The following is a 17,590-nucleotide window of genomic DNA, read 5'->3' as shown; positions in this document are numbered from 1 at the left end:
GTTAATGCAAAGAACCCTAAGTACCATTCAAAAATTGAAATTGTTCAAGCTATTTAACTCAGCCTACTCTTCCTACAAAAAGGGATTTTTAAAAATAGTTTGTTCTTTTTTAAAAAGAAAAGGCTTTCAGTAAAAATGAAAACTCATGGAATACTGCTCCCACCACACAGTATTTCACAAAAACTGAAGAAAAATATTCATCACTCATAAAAAAGTGATCGAATCCTTTCTACAAAGGTTAAAAATTGAGAAAAAAAATGCAACTTCTAAGTGTGCATAAAATAAGAATGCCCAAAAACCTGTGTAATGTCTTCATCACACATGATATAAAGCCTGGTAGCCTAATTTTGTTCCTTTCCATGTGACAACATATCAAAGTTATACTACTCAACGATGTCCTTCCATCCATCCCCTAGTGAAACAAGTAGCAGCAGCAAGAAATAAAACATTCAGGCAGCAGTTTGTCTAAGACATACCACAGTATTTGTTTACAGTCTCTGTCACCAGCACAGTCTGTTACAGAATGTTCAATATCCCTACACTGCTAGACATGCTCTCTGTATCCACATCTGAGACATGATTCCCCCATTACCTCTACAAGGAACATGCAGCTGCCTCACTCTGCTGCAACCTTGCCTTGTGTGCTCTGAGCCACAAAAGGCCCTATGCTTCTCAGTTATATTACATACTATTGAAGGAAAAACCATTTTCTCAAGGCCTGAGAGATGGATAACCTACTCTTTTTTCTCATTTACTGGGACTACAAACAGAGCACCATTTGTCTCACCCTCCTTCCTTTATAAAGACTGTATTTTCACTGCAACAATTTATCGTAGTTATTCATCCTTACCAAAGCAGTTCATTTCCATCTTTTCTTCTTCTTCAGCTACTCCTAATATCTTTGACATAAAATTGCATCAGAACTTCACTGCCATGTTCATCCAGGGGCTGGATGAACACAGTCCTCCTTCCCTGTGAGCAATCCTGAGATTAGCTCAAGTTGGTTAGAGCCTAGTTCTAGTAACAGCAAGATTGTGCATTCAATCCTTCTGTGAGCCATTCACTTAAAAGTTGTGGGTCCATTCCAACTCAGAACATTCTGTGATTCTGTGAATCTAGAATTCTCCATATTCAGCTACCTGCAGTCTTCTCTGTCTCCCTCAGGTTCAAAGACTGGCCAGGATACCATTTCCTTGCTGACCAGCAAATATACCATATACCAAAAAATACCATTTTTGCTTGATGGCATTGGAGGGTTTGTCATACCAGCAAAATACAGCATAAAACAGCAGGATGTTAACATTTTACCCTTACTTCAGCTGCAAAAGTCATGATGATGAATTCAGTAATCCATCTCTCCCTTCATAATGGGGGAAAAAAAAGCACCCACATACTACTATCATGAAAGCAGTGTAAGAACTAATATTAGGAAACAGAACCTGCTATGATGAGTTTATTTCTGCTCTCTAAAACATATGACCACTATGCATCTTGCTCTGATAAGCATAGAAGAAAGGGAAAAATTTACTCCAAAGCTTTTCAACGTGGATAACTGAAGGATGATGGGAGATGAGTATCCAAAGAAGTCACCACCATTTTTCAAGATGTGTGATGATTCAGACTGAGTATTCAAGGTTAGTGTTGCATTCAGTGGCACTTCAGCTACTATTGACAACCAGAACTAGAAGCAGCAGACCTCTGCCTTCAGAGGGAATGTCAGCTCTCACAAATCCGCATGACAGATTTTCGAGAACATTCTCACAGTTAAAGCAGATGAGCAATCTTGCAGATGGCTTGCTTTTAATCTGGAACTAAACTCTGTGTTGATTCACTGAAACGTCATGTTGCCAACCCAGGCTTTACACAGATTCATTTAACTGACTTTAACACTCTGAGTTTAAAAGGGGAGATGTTGCATATTTCCAGTCGCTGTGCCTGCAGAGTTATCAATTATAATGATTTCTACAGTATTTGTTCAATCTGTATGTCTTCTTGACAAGTTATGTGATACTGGACCTGCTTCACTGCTGCAGACATAAAATGAGTGTCACAACTTAGCAGCTCACATTGGTAATTTATACAATGGATTCAGAACACATTTATCCAGGCATTCACAACCCTAGAGTCCTTGTGCCCCAGTCAGAACTGAGCAACCTTGTTTCTCAACAGTAGCTCACTTTTAAAAATGGGCGCTCGATAATTTCAGCAGTCTCAACATAAACATTCGTTAATTTGGTTTACCCATACCCCATTCCTTTAGACAAACAAAGCAGACCTCACGTTCATGCCATGTACCAACTTCTGCAACAGATTACCATCAAATAACTTAAACAAAGTTGGACACATACGTCTGAGTCATTTGGAAACTGTAAGATCACAGGAATGAAGCTTTGTCGTACCAATTATGTAAAGTCACTGGAAAGAAATCCATGCACTTTTGCAAGCAGGCAAAGTAGACTTTTCATGGAACAAAAGGTGCATTGTCTTTTTCTGTTATGTGACAACTCCTAATTAGAATCAATGATTTTTTATAGTTGGCCCAGATAAGCTTGTTTGCATAGCTGCAATTTCTTAAAACAGAAATCTGAACATTACTAGGAAAAGACAACCACTGGCAGTAGGACAGACCTTGAAGAAAAGGGACATTGCTTGATGTTAACACCTGATTAACCTTGGAGGCAATTCTGCAAATGTTAAACAGTAAAAAATATAATAAAGAGACAAAGAAATTTAACTTTGTTTGAAAGTATTTATAGAAATGGGTCAAAAAGGCATGCTGTCATCTCTTCCTTGGGCTCGTGCCACTTGATGACCAATAGGAAGCAATCAAAGAGGGGGAAAAGAGACAGTGGGAAATTATTTATAACCACTCTTTGAATCAAGAACACTGCTTCATGGAACATTACATTTCAAGATTCATGCAGAAATAGCTCTCAAAAAAATTTCCTACCACAGTGACATCTTTCTAAAACAATTCACTTATGATCTTGAACTTTGTAATTACGAGTGTTAATTCTCAAGAGTTGAGTACTCATAAAGTCCCCATATAGCCCGAAAAACAATGTTAAGAAAATATCAAACCCAAATTGAAACAGTCTTTAATTGACAGAAAAAATAAGCACTCTGAGTGAATAAAAGTGGTACCAGAAAACAATCACCATGTGGCTATACCAACATTTAGCAAAACATGATGCATTGACCAGAACTGAGTGCCACGGCAGTTCTAGACAAAACAGTCACAGCATCCTCACTAGCTCCTCTTTCTGAATTTTCTTTCTTTAGTTCAGCACAGACACAGACCTTCACAGTGACTATCTCTAAAAAGACCACCCTGTTTCCATGCAGATTGTTCAGAAAGGTTTGTTCATCAGTTATTCAAACGCTGTTAACACATGAACAGCAACTGCATTTCTGGAAGAGAGGACTCCACTGCACTGGCTATATTTGGTAATATCCTTGTACAAGATGTCTATTTCAACCACTTGCAAGGAGAGTCTGCTATAACCATGTTCTGAACAGTGCTTAATCTTTATACTGTTCAAGTTCTTTGGAAACCTACCCTGCAAGTATCTATGTATAAAAGTACGCAAGCTTTTCGCATCTGCTAAATGCCTCCACACCTAATTGGGACTATAATGACAATAAAACAGAATCGCTCAGGGATCAGAGTAAATCAAGATGATTCCTGCATTCTCAGTGTTTGGACTACCGTGCTTGAGGCTCAGGGGAGACCTTATTGCTCTCTACAACTATCCAAAAGGTTGTAGTGAAGTGGGGGTCAGTTTCTTCTCCCAAGCCCTGGGTTAACATTTGGACTCTGTGATGTTAAAAGTCTTTTCCAATACAAATGATTCTATGACTATGTAAACCTGTGTTCAAGACATGTCATAGAAATCAATGGAATCACTGAATTGTGCGTCATAGACTTCAAGACTCTGCCTGAAGGAATCTCTCTAACGTCTACGAGACTACTGCTTTGCAACTTAGCCTTTAAAAGTTCACAGGACCAGTCCATTCTCTTGAGTCCTTTAAACATTAGGTCAGTAAAAATATCTGAAATAAGATCTGAATGCTGAAGAAATGTCAAAGAACACCTTAGTATGTCCAAATGCTTCAGAATATATTTGCATTCATTTTGCAACATATTTAACTAGTGCAGAAAGGTATGTGGCATTTTTCCACTTCCTAATCACTCAGTACAAATAATCCAATGATTGTTCTATGCAGCTTAATTCTCAACACTTGTTTTTAACGCCTATGTTCACAGATAAACCATACAACTCAGATGTCTGGGAAGTTTTCCAGAACACCAGAAGCATTAATTAAATCTCTAATCCTTAGGAAATCAGTGTCAATCACCTGAATAAAGCCGACAGTATGTTTACTTTTACTTAAAACTGTATTTCCTTTCTGAAGAAGTAACATTGCAATGCACAACACAATCAATTAACTACTTCCCTCTACTTCTCTCTTCCTCCCTTTGAAACAGAATAATGTTTTCTGGAAAAGGTCCCTGTCTGTTTCTGTTGTACCTGTATCATAACTTGCATTTTCTGTTTTCCCACCAGATATTGTCAGACTTTTCTACCACTGAATGCTTCTAAGTTTACTCTCTCTGTTCCTGATACACATTGAGTCATCAACCAAGCAAGGATGCTGAAAATGTAAAGTAAAATTGACAAAAAGAACAGAAGTTATTAAAAAAGATTTTATGGCTTGGAGAGTAATCCAATTTCCAAATACTTAACACAAACATGCTCCAAAACCACAACATTAGCATTTAGTCTCCTAGCCCCCATCACCCCCCCAGCTTTGAATTCAAATAATTTTCTAGTTTTAAATCCAAGTTTAAAAAACAAACAAACAAAACACAAAATCAAAACCAACAAATCAAACAAAAAACAAACTCCAGAATACCCTCTAAACTTCTTGCAGGTGAAATTTTGGCAGATGCAAAGTTTGTTTTAGGATTCCATACTTCAAGTAGATGAAACTTAAGAGTGCTTCATTTTTTAAGTTTATCATTTATTTGTAGTTTGGTACAGCAATGAAAAATATCTAAAATATATTCTATTAAAATCATGCTACAGGGAAATAAAAGTAAGTAAAATATAATCTTTGTGCTTATCCACAAGCACAGAGAGGTAATAAATAAGAAACCTTTCCATACAAACAATAGTATTTGTGCAATTAGGAATGTTCATTGCTATTTTTGGATGCTTCACAGTCATGTTCTGGATTACAGTGAAAGTAAAAACATGCCTGCTTGCAAAATTTCATTAAAGTTCTGTTTTAGCTTTTCAATTATCTAAGCCAAAAGGCAAGAAAAGCTGGTTGAAATACTTAATATCAAAATTAAATTATTCATTAGAAGAACAAGAATAAAATTAGATGTTCCGTAAGTTTTTTATTCTGTAACATGAAATACAGCTCTTTGACTATCATTTTTCATTAGCATGAGTTCTACATCTGCATGTAGAAAGAAGCTTGCTTTGTATTTTTGAATGCATAAAGAGATGTTTTGATATTTAGGGTCAGTACCTTGGGTTCCATAAGCCTTCATGTGCTCGCTGAACTCCAGTGGAAGCAGTGCATCTTCAGCAACCACAGAAAAAGCACCTATCATTACATTTTGAATTATGGACACATTATGTATTTCATACTGAAAGAATAATATTAAAAGAGCATTATTACCATTGCTGAGAGGTAAGTTTTATTAGTTTGGGCTACATGCCATCTATGTGATCACATGAGTTTGAACATGTTTGTGAAGGCACACCCAGAATTCATAATTTGTTTTTAATTTAAACAGCTCAGATATCATAACCAAAAACAGTAGGTTACTAAGATTGCACAAACTTGTGAGAGTTAGGAAGTCTTAGCTTTATGATTGCAAATTAAAACTCAACTTTGCTCTATCTATACACCATGATATTGTTTAATTAGTCATACATCTCTGCATTTTCCATGTTATTTCTGTTTCAGTTTGTTTACTGAGTTAGTGAAAAAAATCAGCAACAGGCAACTACAAACTTGGCATTTTCTAATTTTCAGCAACTTGACAATTAAATTACTGTTCCTTTGACATTGTTTATGACAAAGTGCTCAAATGCTAGTGAAAAGTTCTTTTGCAAGCATGTAAGCAAAAACAAATTCGAAAATTTTATATTGTTTCTATTTTGTCAAGATTTCAGTACAATCTAGGATGCGATACGGTCTTCTCTTATCAGCGGCATATACTGTACATAAAATATTTGCACATGCCAGATACAATACACCATATGAAGACACACTGCTAAAGCCTGGAGATGGAAAAAAAATTCCCAATCATTTTTACAGGATGCATTTCTGGTTTTAAACAAAACTTCATCTTGAACACATTTTCCAATCATATGTTCTTCAAATAGCACACACACAAATCCATTTAAATACTCATGCTCACCCAAAGAAGTTTTCTTGTGTCTCAAAAAAAATCCATTATACAACTGTTTTAAGTTTCACACTCTTTTCTTTTTTTCACCATAGCTGCTGTTTTAGGTGTTTCGTAAACTGATGTATTGTGGGATAATTTCAGATATTTAGCAGATATTAAATGGATGTTGCTTCAAATTTGACAGGAATACTAGCAATTTGATTGGTTTAAATCACATCAAGCAGCTATGCTAAAAAAATGTTATCATGTAACACCTCCCATAATACTAGTGGCATTGTGCTGAAACACAACTCAGAACTTTAACTTTACAGAAAACAAAAAAGACTGAATTCAGTTTCAAAAGGGGAAGCATTCTTAGTGTATTTGAATGAAACTGTAAAAAGATAGCTTGGAATTTATCTCTTAACTACATGCTGTTGCTGCTTTCACTAGAATAAATATATTAAGCTTAATGTTTGCACAGTATGACAACAAGGCTAATTAAATACCTCTTGTTGCAGTTGAACTTAAAAAGTAAAAATGCTCATTTTAAAAGAAGGGAATCTGAGCAGAAAATGAGCTCACAGGTAGAGACAAAGAGAGCAAAAGGTCAGCATATGCCAATTGCCACTGTGAAGTTTCCACAGCTACTGGGAATTCTACTTTTTTCTAATCCAAAGGAAATCTGCAGAAGTCTCAAATGCCATTGTGTGGTAACTGCTGGCAAATGTTACAGATTATATATATCTCAGCCACTGGTGCACTTACTGCTTGCATTTCAACATTATTTTTTCATTCACATTTTTCTTCTTTAATTTATTCCTACAAAGTCTAAGCTAATGTGTAGATTAATGGATAAACACATTTGAACATGCCATACCTACCTCATATACAGAAGTTTAGGAATAGGCACTAAATATGTATTATCATGTCATAAATAATTTTTTAGGCATTAAAGCAGGTCACTGAAAAGAAGAATGTTTTCCAGGTAAAATAAGTTGGAATAGAACCTGAAAGATGTTTTAATGAACAGTAAGGGAGTTCAATGTATTTTAACAGTTATTTAATGAATTCCTATTCAAAATGAATCAATTTCTTGCATGCATCTACTCTTCAGCTTCACAGATTTCCACCTAATAAAGCAAGGCCAAGTACAGTCACCTACATTGGTAAAAGAAAATGCAGGACTCCATAAAATTAATGTTTCTTAAAATCAAAGGGGTTTTTTGTTATTATTCAGAACAAGAACGAGTCTTCTGAAAATGGACAGGAATGAAAAATACAGTATTATTTTTCCTTACACAGGGATATTATATTGAAACAAATTGATGAGACCTAATCTGCAGCTTCAGCAGCAAATTCAGTTAAAGATGGAAAAAAAGAGCCCAACTCACATAAAAACAACAGGTCAAAACAAATCTATCAGGATTGGTATGCAATTATTTTCCACTTCATGCTAGTTACCTTTGCACTGAAGGAACAAATATGTTCGGGGATTGACCTTAAAAGTGCTTATCTTTAACTTTGGATCTGATTATCCTGATCATCACATGTTTTGGTGTGCTGCTATCCGATTACTACTCACCCTTCAACAGTTTTATCTTTCAGAATCAAAGATGACTGCTCACCCAGAACAAGCAGGAACTAATGACTAGAGTATCGCTTGTAGCTATAGTTTATGACTCCAAATATTTCTTACATAGATAAATAGATACTAGTTCAGATGTGGCAAAACAGATGCTGAGGTCACAGGGATATCTTACTTGGCTCTGATTTTAACTATAAGCATATCAAATACTGCAGTCCTAGCTGTTTCTCAAGTCTCTTAACTACATGATTTCATCATCACAGAACGATAACACAGAAGAATAAAATAAATTTATGAAGTTCATCTTATGAAGTTCACTTGTGTATCTGATTTCACATTATCTCTACTAGCGCTACAACAACACAACTCGGAAGTAACCCTGAACTTTTACCACCGAAACCTTGTAAAGCTTGCTGATATAAAGCTCACTAACTATCACAGCAACGCACTGGGTATGCAGCACAGCGTATAATAATATTCTTTCAATACACAGCTGTGCAGAGAGAAATAATACTGACAAATAAACATAATGACATGATAAATATACTGACAGCACCCATTGCAATATATGTTTAATGAGAAGATTGTCTCGCAAAATGCTAGGAACCATCAACACATGCAATGCTTACACAATGATTAGTGTGTGATGGCACTAGGGTGACTGCTGTAACGGCCTGCCTTTGATTACAGGATGCCTTGATATACATTAAGATAGTTCCTCCTAATGTCTGATTACTTCTGCTATATTTGCTGTAGTAAATCTGGTTCGTTCACATAATAGCTATGTATTTGACATTTTTTTCTTCCCTTTTCCTGCTAGGTCTACTAGACTGCCTGTTATTAGTCTGCGAACTGCAGTGGACATAGACTATTACTTCATAATAATTTTAGAGAAAGAGGTATCCTACATGTAGAACCAGAAAATAAATTATAGAAAACCCCTGGGTAGACAAATAAAGATTACAAATGGATTGCTTTCATTTTACATTTAAAAGCATAAATTCATACAGGTTTGGTGAAAAGTTTCAGATTTCTTTTGCATAATTTTTTGTGAATTACTTCATTATAATCTTGCTCAAAATGTTCTCCCAATATCTCACTTGCAATCTCTGTTTAAAAGCTTAAATTGTATTGATACGATTGCAAATTTTACTGCTTGATGAAAAGGTATGATGTTTGGCTGAAGCACAGTTTCCTAAATACATCAAAAGACCATGGCCCCTGAGCAACAGAAAGCCAAATATATTTTTCCAAATTCACACCATTTGTGAAATGGTAAAGAAAGAAAGGAGTAAGCTGTTTCACTGAAACACTGATAAAGAACGCCATTTCTGCATGCCCACATTATGAGGGTTATAATACCACCCTGAATATTTCTACATTTCATCGTAATTCTAAACATGAAAGCAAGTTAAATATTTGGCTGCTCCTTCTGATGTGCAAGCTTCTTGGTGCTATCCAGCAGTACCTGCTTAAGTTCAGTAAAATTAATCTCAACTTTTAATGCTTAAAAAGCAATCACTCTTTGGGAAGCTAATACAGATAATACCTTTCATTTCTGGTGACACAGCATGACTTGGCATGAACTTTAGTTTCAGTTTAGTAATTTCAAAAACTTTATCATATGAAGTACTTTATCCATTATTAATCATCAGTGATTGATAATTCCTTCAAAGCTAAGGAATCCTCAAGGAGGAATTATAATCATGAGAAGGTCAGCAAGTACCCTTGCTAAACAGGCAGGGCAAGAAGTATAGACTGCTACCAAAACAATGCTTTCCTCAGTCTAACAGGATCCCTTACCATAATTCTCCGACTAGAAAGACCCTAGGTACTTGGATTTCAGTGGTCTTTCACCATTCCCGTCCTCTTTCTTCACACTGTTGTCTGTCTTCACTCATCTGTGAGTTTTCATGATGCCTGTTTTCGTATCTTTAATTCCATGTGATATTCCCTTGAAAAATTACTTTCTTGACTCACAATAATTCTTTTTTTTTCCTCATTCTCTCTCTCCCTGCAAAGCTGACGAGAAATCCTTGAGGAGGAACTAAAATTAATGGTCTGATCCAATATATCTGGAGAGCATAAAAAGAGTATTACAGAATTTAAAAAAATATTCAGAGACCAGGGAGCCTGAGTTAAAGTTCTGGTGTGACAAAAGGGAAGGATAAAGAGCCTTCCTAGTGTCAGGACAACACGATCTCTATCAGGTCCTTTAAATTCATGAGAGAAATCTAGGAAGATATCCACTCTTCCTGAAGGTGATTGACTGAAGAAACAAAAGTGAAAGAAATACGTACTATGTACAAGCAAACATGCACTGTACAAGCAAACATCTACATCATGGTTAAAAAATTATTCAACAAGGTACACACTGAAATAGACTCCAAGCACCAATTTATATTTCACCAAACGAAAACATATATGTTTTTTTCAAGTGAGTAATAATCAACACTTATGCCTAGAAATTATATCTTTATCATTTTGTTACTTTATGCTGAGGACTCAAAACAGCACTGGTGAGGTTGCTTTCTGCTGATACAAAATAAACACAATACAGACCATATGTAAGGCGAATCAAGAATCTGAATGACATAGATTATAGATGGTGCACTGGAGAATATGCATAAACTGATTCTTAATAGATAGATTATTACCCCATGTGACTATCTATGTATGAGACTGACTTGCAGTGACCCTAAGAAAAACAGCAAGAAAAACATGACTTTAGGGGTTGAATGCTCACTGCTAGTATCTGAGAACAGAAAAATTATTATGTGCTTTATTCCTACTATATTCATGGAAACAGGGCTGTGGGTCTGCTTTTTTTTAGTAATAAAACAAACAACTGCCTTAAAAATGCCCAGCTCTTCTCAGTTTCTCATGGTATCATTACACAGGATCCTGAAAATTCCTCATATCAAAGAGGTGTAACATGATGCAGGAATATTTCAGGATAAATTGCAACATTTATTCTGCAGCACCTTTCCTGCATGTATCCTTCATGCAAGTACTTAGTTTTTGCTTTATGAAGGTCCACCATGTCATTGTTTGCAGTCTACAGTAGAAGTTTATAAATTTAGAAAATAACATTTTGTCTAATCCTATCTGTAGGTATGCATCAAATTAAAGAATACTTTTCCCTTCTACCTAGGTGGAAAGACAGAAACATTCATTCTCACAGACTAATTTAGAAAGTACACTATTAAATAGGGGGGAAAAAAGGCAGAATCACAACTTCTCCATATTTTCATAAGTAACGGAGAGACTTCAATTGGTAAGAAAGAAAGAAATCAGACTTACTGTGCATTTGTTTGGTTTCTCTCCTGAATGGACTCTCATGTGAATCAGCAGTTTATAACGGGCATTAAATGGCTTGTACCTTCGAGGGCACCCTGCCCAGAAGCAAGTGAAGTCCTCTCCCTTCCTCTGGTCTATGTGAATCTTCTCTATGTGCCGCACGAGTTCCTCTTGCTGGTCATACAGCTTACCACAGTCAACCCAGAGACAGCCATGTTTGCTGCTGAGATCATCTAGCTCACCCTCTTCATCCAGCAGGGAGCCTGGGGCAGGAGGAGGCACATGCAGTGGGTGAGCATGGCTGGGCAGGCTGTGTGAATGCTGGTGCTGATGCGCGTGGTATGGCGGGGGCGGCCCTTGTGGAGGAGGTGGCGGCGGCTGCAGGGGTGGAGGAGACATGTCCACCATAGGGCCTGAGAAGTCATCCAGTTGTTCGTTTCTCAGGATTCCCACTGCCTGGCTGTCTGTGGGCAGCATGCCCTGCTGGATCACCATGTTACCTGTGGCAGTCATCTGCAAGCTGGCTTGCTCCAGCTGCTGCATCTGCTGGTACTCACCGGCCCCATTCTCAGCATACCCTGGGAAGGTGACATTGTCATTCGCCATGAGGAGGCCTTTCTGTGCAGTTGGAATAGAGCAATTTTGGGGTATGCAGCTTCCTCGCACTCCCAAAAAATGTCCATAGACCTCAGGCTGTGGGGAAATGTTTGCTGGTGACGTTCTGGAGCTGTTGATGTAGGCCACCAGAGAGGTTGGGGATGTACGGATGATTGTATTGAAATTGACCCCAATGCTGTCAGACAGAGGAGACACAGACAGTGCTCTCTTTTTGGAGCGGACTGGCTGAGATGGGGCTGAGGAATGATGAGGACTAGAGTAAAGGGAATGCTTATTTTCCATGCCATATAAGTAGGACAATAATGAGTTAGAGATGCAGTTACTGGACATATATGTTTCAGGTGAAAAATTTACTAGATCCCCCAGCTCAGTGTCATTTTGTAAACCATGGTCAAGAGGGACAGAAGGAAGTGTCCTGTACCCATGTGACCACTCTTGTTTAACGCCCAAAGTGGACTGACGTTCTGAGAAGCTTAATGTTGTAGATGTCAGAGACTCATGTGACAAGTGAGACCTGAAATAAAGGCATGATAAAGAAAGTAAGCAGTTAGACAATTCAGCAGTGGTTCTTTCACTTCACACACACATTAAAATTAAGAATACATGTGAGAAAAATTGTCCCTAATTTCAGGTACTCAACTTTAGCACACTCAGTTAAGGTACCACTAGAGGCAAAAAGGTCATATGCATACATATGCAAAAAAGTCACTCAGAAACCCATTTTAAAACTTCAAGATTTTGAAGAAAAATTGCTGTAAAGATTCTTGATACACCACTGCAGAAATCAATGTAACTCTTTTCACCAATTGTGGTGTAAATAGGTTTGGACTTCTGAAGCTAAAGCATTATGTTCTTGTCTTATATGAAACTCATACTGATTTGAGTCGTCTATTATTTTTGCTTGAAAATAATGGGAAGAAAACTGATTAATAGAGAATAAATATTTAACCTGAGTGACTTTGCCAACTGTAATGCAAATACTTCCCTAAAGAAGTTTTATATATCAAGTTTATAAATATAGATAATATCTAACTTTACAAAACAAACAAAATAAATTAGTAAGGTAGAAGAACTGGTTGAAGGGGTTTATTTAGTTTTGATTTGACGATGTATCTGCTTCCAGGTCAGCAATCAAAAATTTTCACAAAAGTGTAATGTTGCTGTTATCAGTGGTTTTTCATAGGGATATTATGGAACTTCTTTATGCTGCAAATATTCTACAGGTAGTTTAAAAAACCCAACTCATAAGCTCTTAAAAACATTGTTTTCTACAGAAAGGTATAAAAAGGAAATACAAGGACATCAGAGTCCCTGATTTATGGCTGCAAATGCTGGGTAGAGATCAAGTGGATGTACGTCTTTATTTTCCCAGTTTATACTCTGGCAGACCTGGATTTCCTACCAGCCAGTAGTGGTTGGCAGGAAATTTTTAAGGGGCTCTAACAATAGGAAGAATCAGGTATGTATCTAGATAAACGTAGCAATCTCACAGACACAGATGCCTCTACATCTTATCTTTTGAGGCTTAATTCTTCATGCTATTATTTTACAATACAGTTTTGAAGAAGCACAGAATTTTAGTGATGGATCAAGGTTACAGGAAGGAAAGCTTGGCACACGGTGAAGGACAGAGGAAGCAATTTGCAGGTGCTATGTCTGTACACTGAGATAGCTCACAGAGAAAATGAAGCTTTAAAGAACACCAAGCCTTGCTGTTGTGACCAGTGGGGGTAATGGGTAAATGCTCCTTTGTGCAAGATACCTGCTTTGTAATGGATGGTTAATTTGCTGTATAAGAATAAGAAACATCCTGCTCAGACTGAATAACAGTGCAGCATATTGTTATGGAGCTTATGTTACTCCATCACAGTTTAAATGGCACTTTCAAAACAGACTACTGATAAAAAGCACAATTAACATGCTGAGTACAATTTGCATTGAGAGAAATGAGAAAAATGAGATTGCTCTATCAGGTCAATCTTGCGTACCATTTAGATCTAAAAGGATAAGTATTTGTGAAAAAGTTGATTTAGGCTGTTGGGTCTGTCACCAATGGGCACAGCTCATGATAGGGCAGTTAAAGCATGTTAGTATACTGTGACCCCAAATACAGATCCACAGTTTTCAACAGAGCAAGAAAGTGAGGTTTGATTTCCTCATGCTAGGCTATATATGTTTATACCTAGAGAACATAAGGGGAAAGTGGGGGTGTTTTGTCACTTTGTTTATTTAAAGGTTTATTTTCTATGAGTAGAGGAAAAGAAGTCATGCATCAATAATCTAGTACAAGTCTACTTTTGTACTGACAAGAATTTTAATCAGATGCATAGTAGGACCAGTGTCATTCAAAAAGCTACTAATGCCTAACACAAACGGACTTAGCCGTCAGTGAATTTGAAGAAAAAATATGTTAAAAAGTCTCAGAACAGGACAAAAATAAAAAGTTGGTCCAGAATTTCAAGTATACAGTAAGATAATCTGAAGAAGCTTAGTTCCCACTTCAGCATCTAAATTCAAAAGTAATAAAGATTCCAGCTCCAAAAAAACCCCCAAAGATTTATTTAAAACTCAGTTCACACTGTGACTAAGTAGTTTTCTGCCAGGAAACAAATGTACCTAATATGAAAATGAAGGGCCAGCTCTACCAGAGTGCCAGTTTCTCAGACAGTATTAACTGGCCTATCTGCTAATTGTCATTTAAACAGGCTTGAGTTTGGACCAGATCTTTCATTAACATTTATAAGACATTACTTGCAATTACTTTCTATTCTCCCTGTGTGTACAGAGGCCACAGTGTCAAAATATAACCCAGAATCTTAAACATAAACATCAAAGAGCGAAAACTATGTTTTCCTCTCTTTTCATGGCCTTCTATTTTACTAGCCAAGAACCATTTGGTCTTTCCTAGGTCCTTTTCCGACTTGCATCAAAGCAAATGGCAGCATTACATCTGGTTTCAAGCAGCACAACTGAACACTGAAAAAGTTTTGCAGAAATTCAAAGACACAGGGAAGGCTTTATCCCTCCTGGTCTATACACCAGAACCTGATGCTATCTGTAGCAGAACTCCAATTTTGCCAACTTTTTTCTTTCTTCCATCCACAAAAATCAATACTATTCACTTTGGTTTTGGTCAATTCAGTAAATAATCTGGTTTGGATTAAGTTTCTGGAACACAGTCCATGGTATGTGAAACATAAAGTCCAGAAAAGGCACTCTGCCCTGGAAGGATCATGGAGTCAACTTAGTTTAGCCAAAAGCAGTGTACAGTTGAAGGAATTTAACCAAAAAACAAAACAAAAACTCAAAAACCCCCCAAACCAAACCAAAACACAAACCCAAAAACAAACAAAAACCAAGAACACCAAATCAACCAACCAACCAAACAAACAAACAAATAAAAAAATGCAACAAAACAAAAACAAACAAAAAAGCAATGAAAACAACACACTACAAACAAACAAAAAGCCCCAAATTGTTTCAACAATCTGTAAATTAAAATCTGACTTTAAATTTGTTTTGCCCTATAAAACAGTCAATTTGAGGTCAAAACTGCTGAAATTTACTTTTTTTGTGTGACAAACCTTCTTTATAACACCTTCACTGATAAATCATTAAAAGATACTCTAGGGACACTAGAGTCTTGATTCTGCCAGAGTTTCAACTTTACTTTGCCCTTAGTAAATGTTTCTTTGCAATAAAATCAAAAATGTGTAACTCAGTACTCACATAGTACATCAACCACACATTCAGTGTTTGGAACCATGCAGGTACACTGAAACTTATTAAGCAAGTAATAATTACTTAATTATATTTTTCTAGCATTGGTTTTGTTCCATCTCAAAGGCATGTCTTTGGATTTGTCATTTGGCATCATCTTAGGACTGGATGGTTTTTACTGACATGTTTACCTAAGAAGCATAATTAATTCTGTAAATTTTCCCAGGGGATTCAATCTTCACAACTGAAGTGACAGAAATGTTAACAATTATCTTAGAGTAAAGCAAGGTTTACTTTCAATTACATAATACCAATTTTAATTATTTCAAGAATGTTCCTTAGTTTGTAATAAAGCCATACAGTAAAATGTAAACTGTTTTGAGAATAAAGACTCGTGTGGCCTTTTGTAAATACAAAGCTACGTTTCAACTCGGTAGGTAATGGCAAATGCAGCTTCCGAAATAACATATTCAGAATGTTTTCTCACTCTGTGTTTAACTAACATCCACAGGACACGCCTAATGTATTTGTATGAAGGTTGTCAAATAACTGTTTTCCTTTCATTCTTGTTTGCTGACAATACTCATAGTCGTTATTTCAAAATTTAAGCATTTAAAATTAATGAATAAATATTTATCTGGGGGGTTGTGACATAAAAAGGCAACATTTACAGGGAGAGGTCATAGTTTTCACTAAACTACTCACCAGAACTAGGAAAATTAATGAGTTTTCAGGGCTAATTGACGTGATTAACTTAATTATATAAACAAATCATTTGAAAGGAAAGGTATTTGATGAGGAGAGAGGAACATAAGCAGAGCATTTACCCAATTTTTTGTTGGACCTTAGTGTTACTTGACAGACACCAACATAGCACAAAAATCTAGTTACATGACTATAAAAAAGTCTTTATCTAACAAAAAAGTCCTATCAACCATAGACTTCGCGTGGCCAAATTTAACCCCTTATTTGAATGATCCAAATATTATAGCTGAATAGCTACAATATCGCTGTGAATTAAAGCGCATGGAATTCAACTTCCCACAGCATAAAAGAGCATGATTTTCCGATTTTAATAATCAGAAAGTTTGCATTTTAATTACAGAATTAAAATCTTTTTAAAGTACTGGATACAAAGAAGCAACTCAGGACCTTGTATCTGACAGAGGAGCACTCAGGCTGGAAGCATCCATAGACCTCTGTAAGCTAGGGCTGATCTGGCTGCATGCTGTTGAAACCTGATGAGCAGAAGGTGGAAGAGGTCCCAACTGTTGAACTGTCATGGGAATGCTGGTGACTACTGCATTGTTGTAGCTGCCTTTTCCAATGGACTTGTGCTCATGTCCGTAACCAAGACCTCCTAAAAATAAACACAGTAGGTTTTAGGACTCATCTCTCATGAACCCATGATGAAGCCACAGAACTCGCATCACTTTGCAAAGTCGGGAAAGTGATGAGAATCCTCAGATGAGGACAACTGGGAACCAAACAAGAATTTTGCAATCTTCTCCAAATACTAAAAGCAATATTTTACAAGGGAATTAATAAATTTTGCACATGTAAAATGTGCCAAAATACATAAACTAAAGACCAGGCATCACCGGGTAGTAGAGCAGCCCTCACCTGGGGGGCCAGGCCTGGTCTTAAGTACTGCTCTCTCTGAAGAAGGCAGGAACAGAGAACCCAAGGACGCTGATGGAAAACCACCATGTCCTGAAAACCCCACAGCTTTAGGCAGCCCTTCCATTATTCCTACACCAGCCATCCAAAAAGCAAAAGGACCATCGATATGCACACAAACTACAATGCTGACTGCGTAGTTTTACTGGCAGGAGAGGGTTACAGCTGGAATCCAGCTTCCCTCAGAGATCTAGGGAAAGGAATCTGAGCTGAATCAAAGAGAGACGCATGCTGGACTTTCTTTGAAGGCCACAGATTACGCACACTGGATT

General features: G+C 36.8%; 1 protein-coding gene and 1 long non-coding RNA gene across 7 annotated transcripts in view; one reads left to right on the top strand and one right to left on the bottom strand.

The window, feature by feature from the left end:
* Positions 1–17,590, bottom strand: part of GLIS3 (GLIS family zinc finger 3) — a 160,107-nt gene that overhangs the window by 106,249 nt on the left and 36,268 nt on the right. For all 6 annotated transcript variants that reach the window (XM_051788406.1, XM_051788407.1, XM_051788402.1 and 3 more), the window contains exons 2-3: positions 16,791–16,998; positions 11,304–12,432 (exon numbers count right to left, since the gene is read on the bottom strand). In XM_051788406.1, coding sequence (XP_051644366.1) covers positions 11,304–12,432; positions 16,791–16,921 — 1,260 coding nt within the window. In that variant the 5' untranslated portion in view covers positions 16,922–16,998. The remainder of the gene's footprint in view (positions 1–11,303; positions 12,433–16,790; positions 16,999–17,590) is intronic.
* Positions 289–5,629, top strand: LOC127471484 (uncharacterized). The gene is made up of 3 exons (XR_007904672.1): positions 289–4,039; positions 4,569–4,664; positions 5,533–5,629. It is a non-coding gene; the product is annotated as an uncharacterized LOC127471484 (long non-coding RNA).

The sequence above is a fragment of the Manacus candei genome, unplaced genomic scaffold (genome assembly GCF_025592945.1).
Source record: "Manacus candei isolate 608988 ecotype Guabito, Panama unplaced genomic scaffold, ASM2559294v1 h1tg000024l, whole genome shotgun sequence".
NCBI classification, from domain to species: domain Eukaryota; kingdom Metazoa; phylum Chordata; class Aves; order Passeriformes; family Pipridae; genus Manacus; species Manacus candei.
This window is presented reverse-complemented; position numbering and strand designations above follow the sequence as displayed.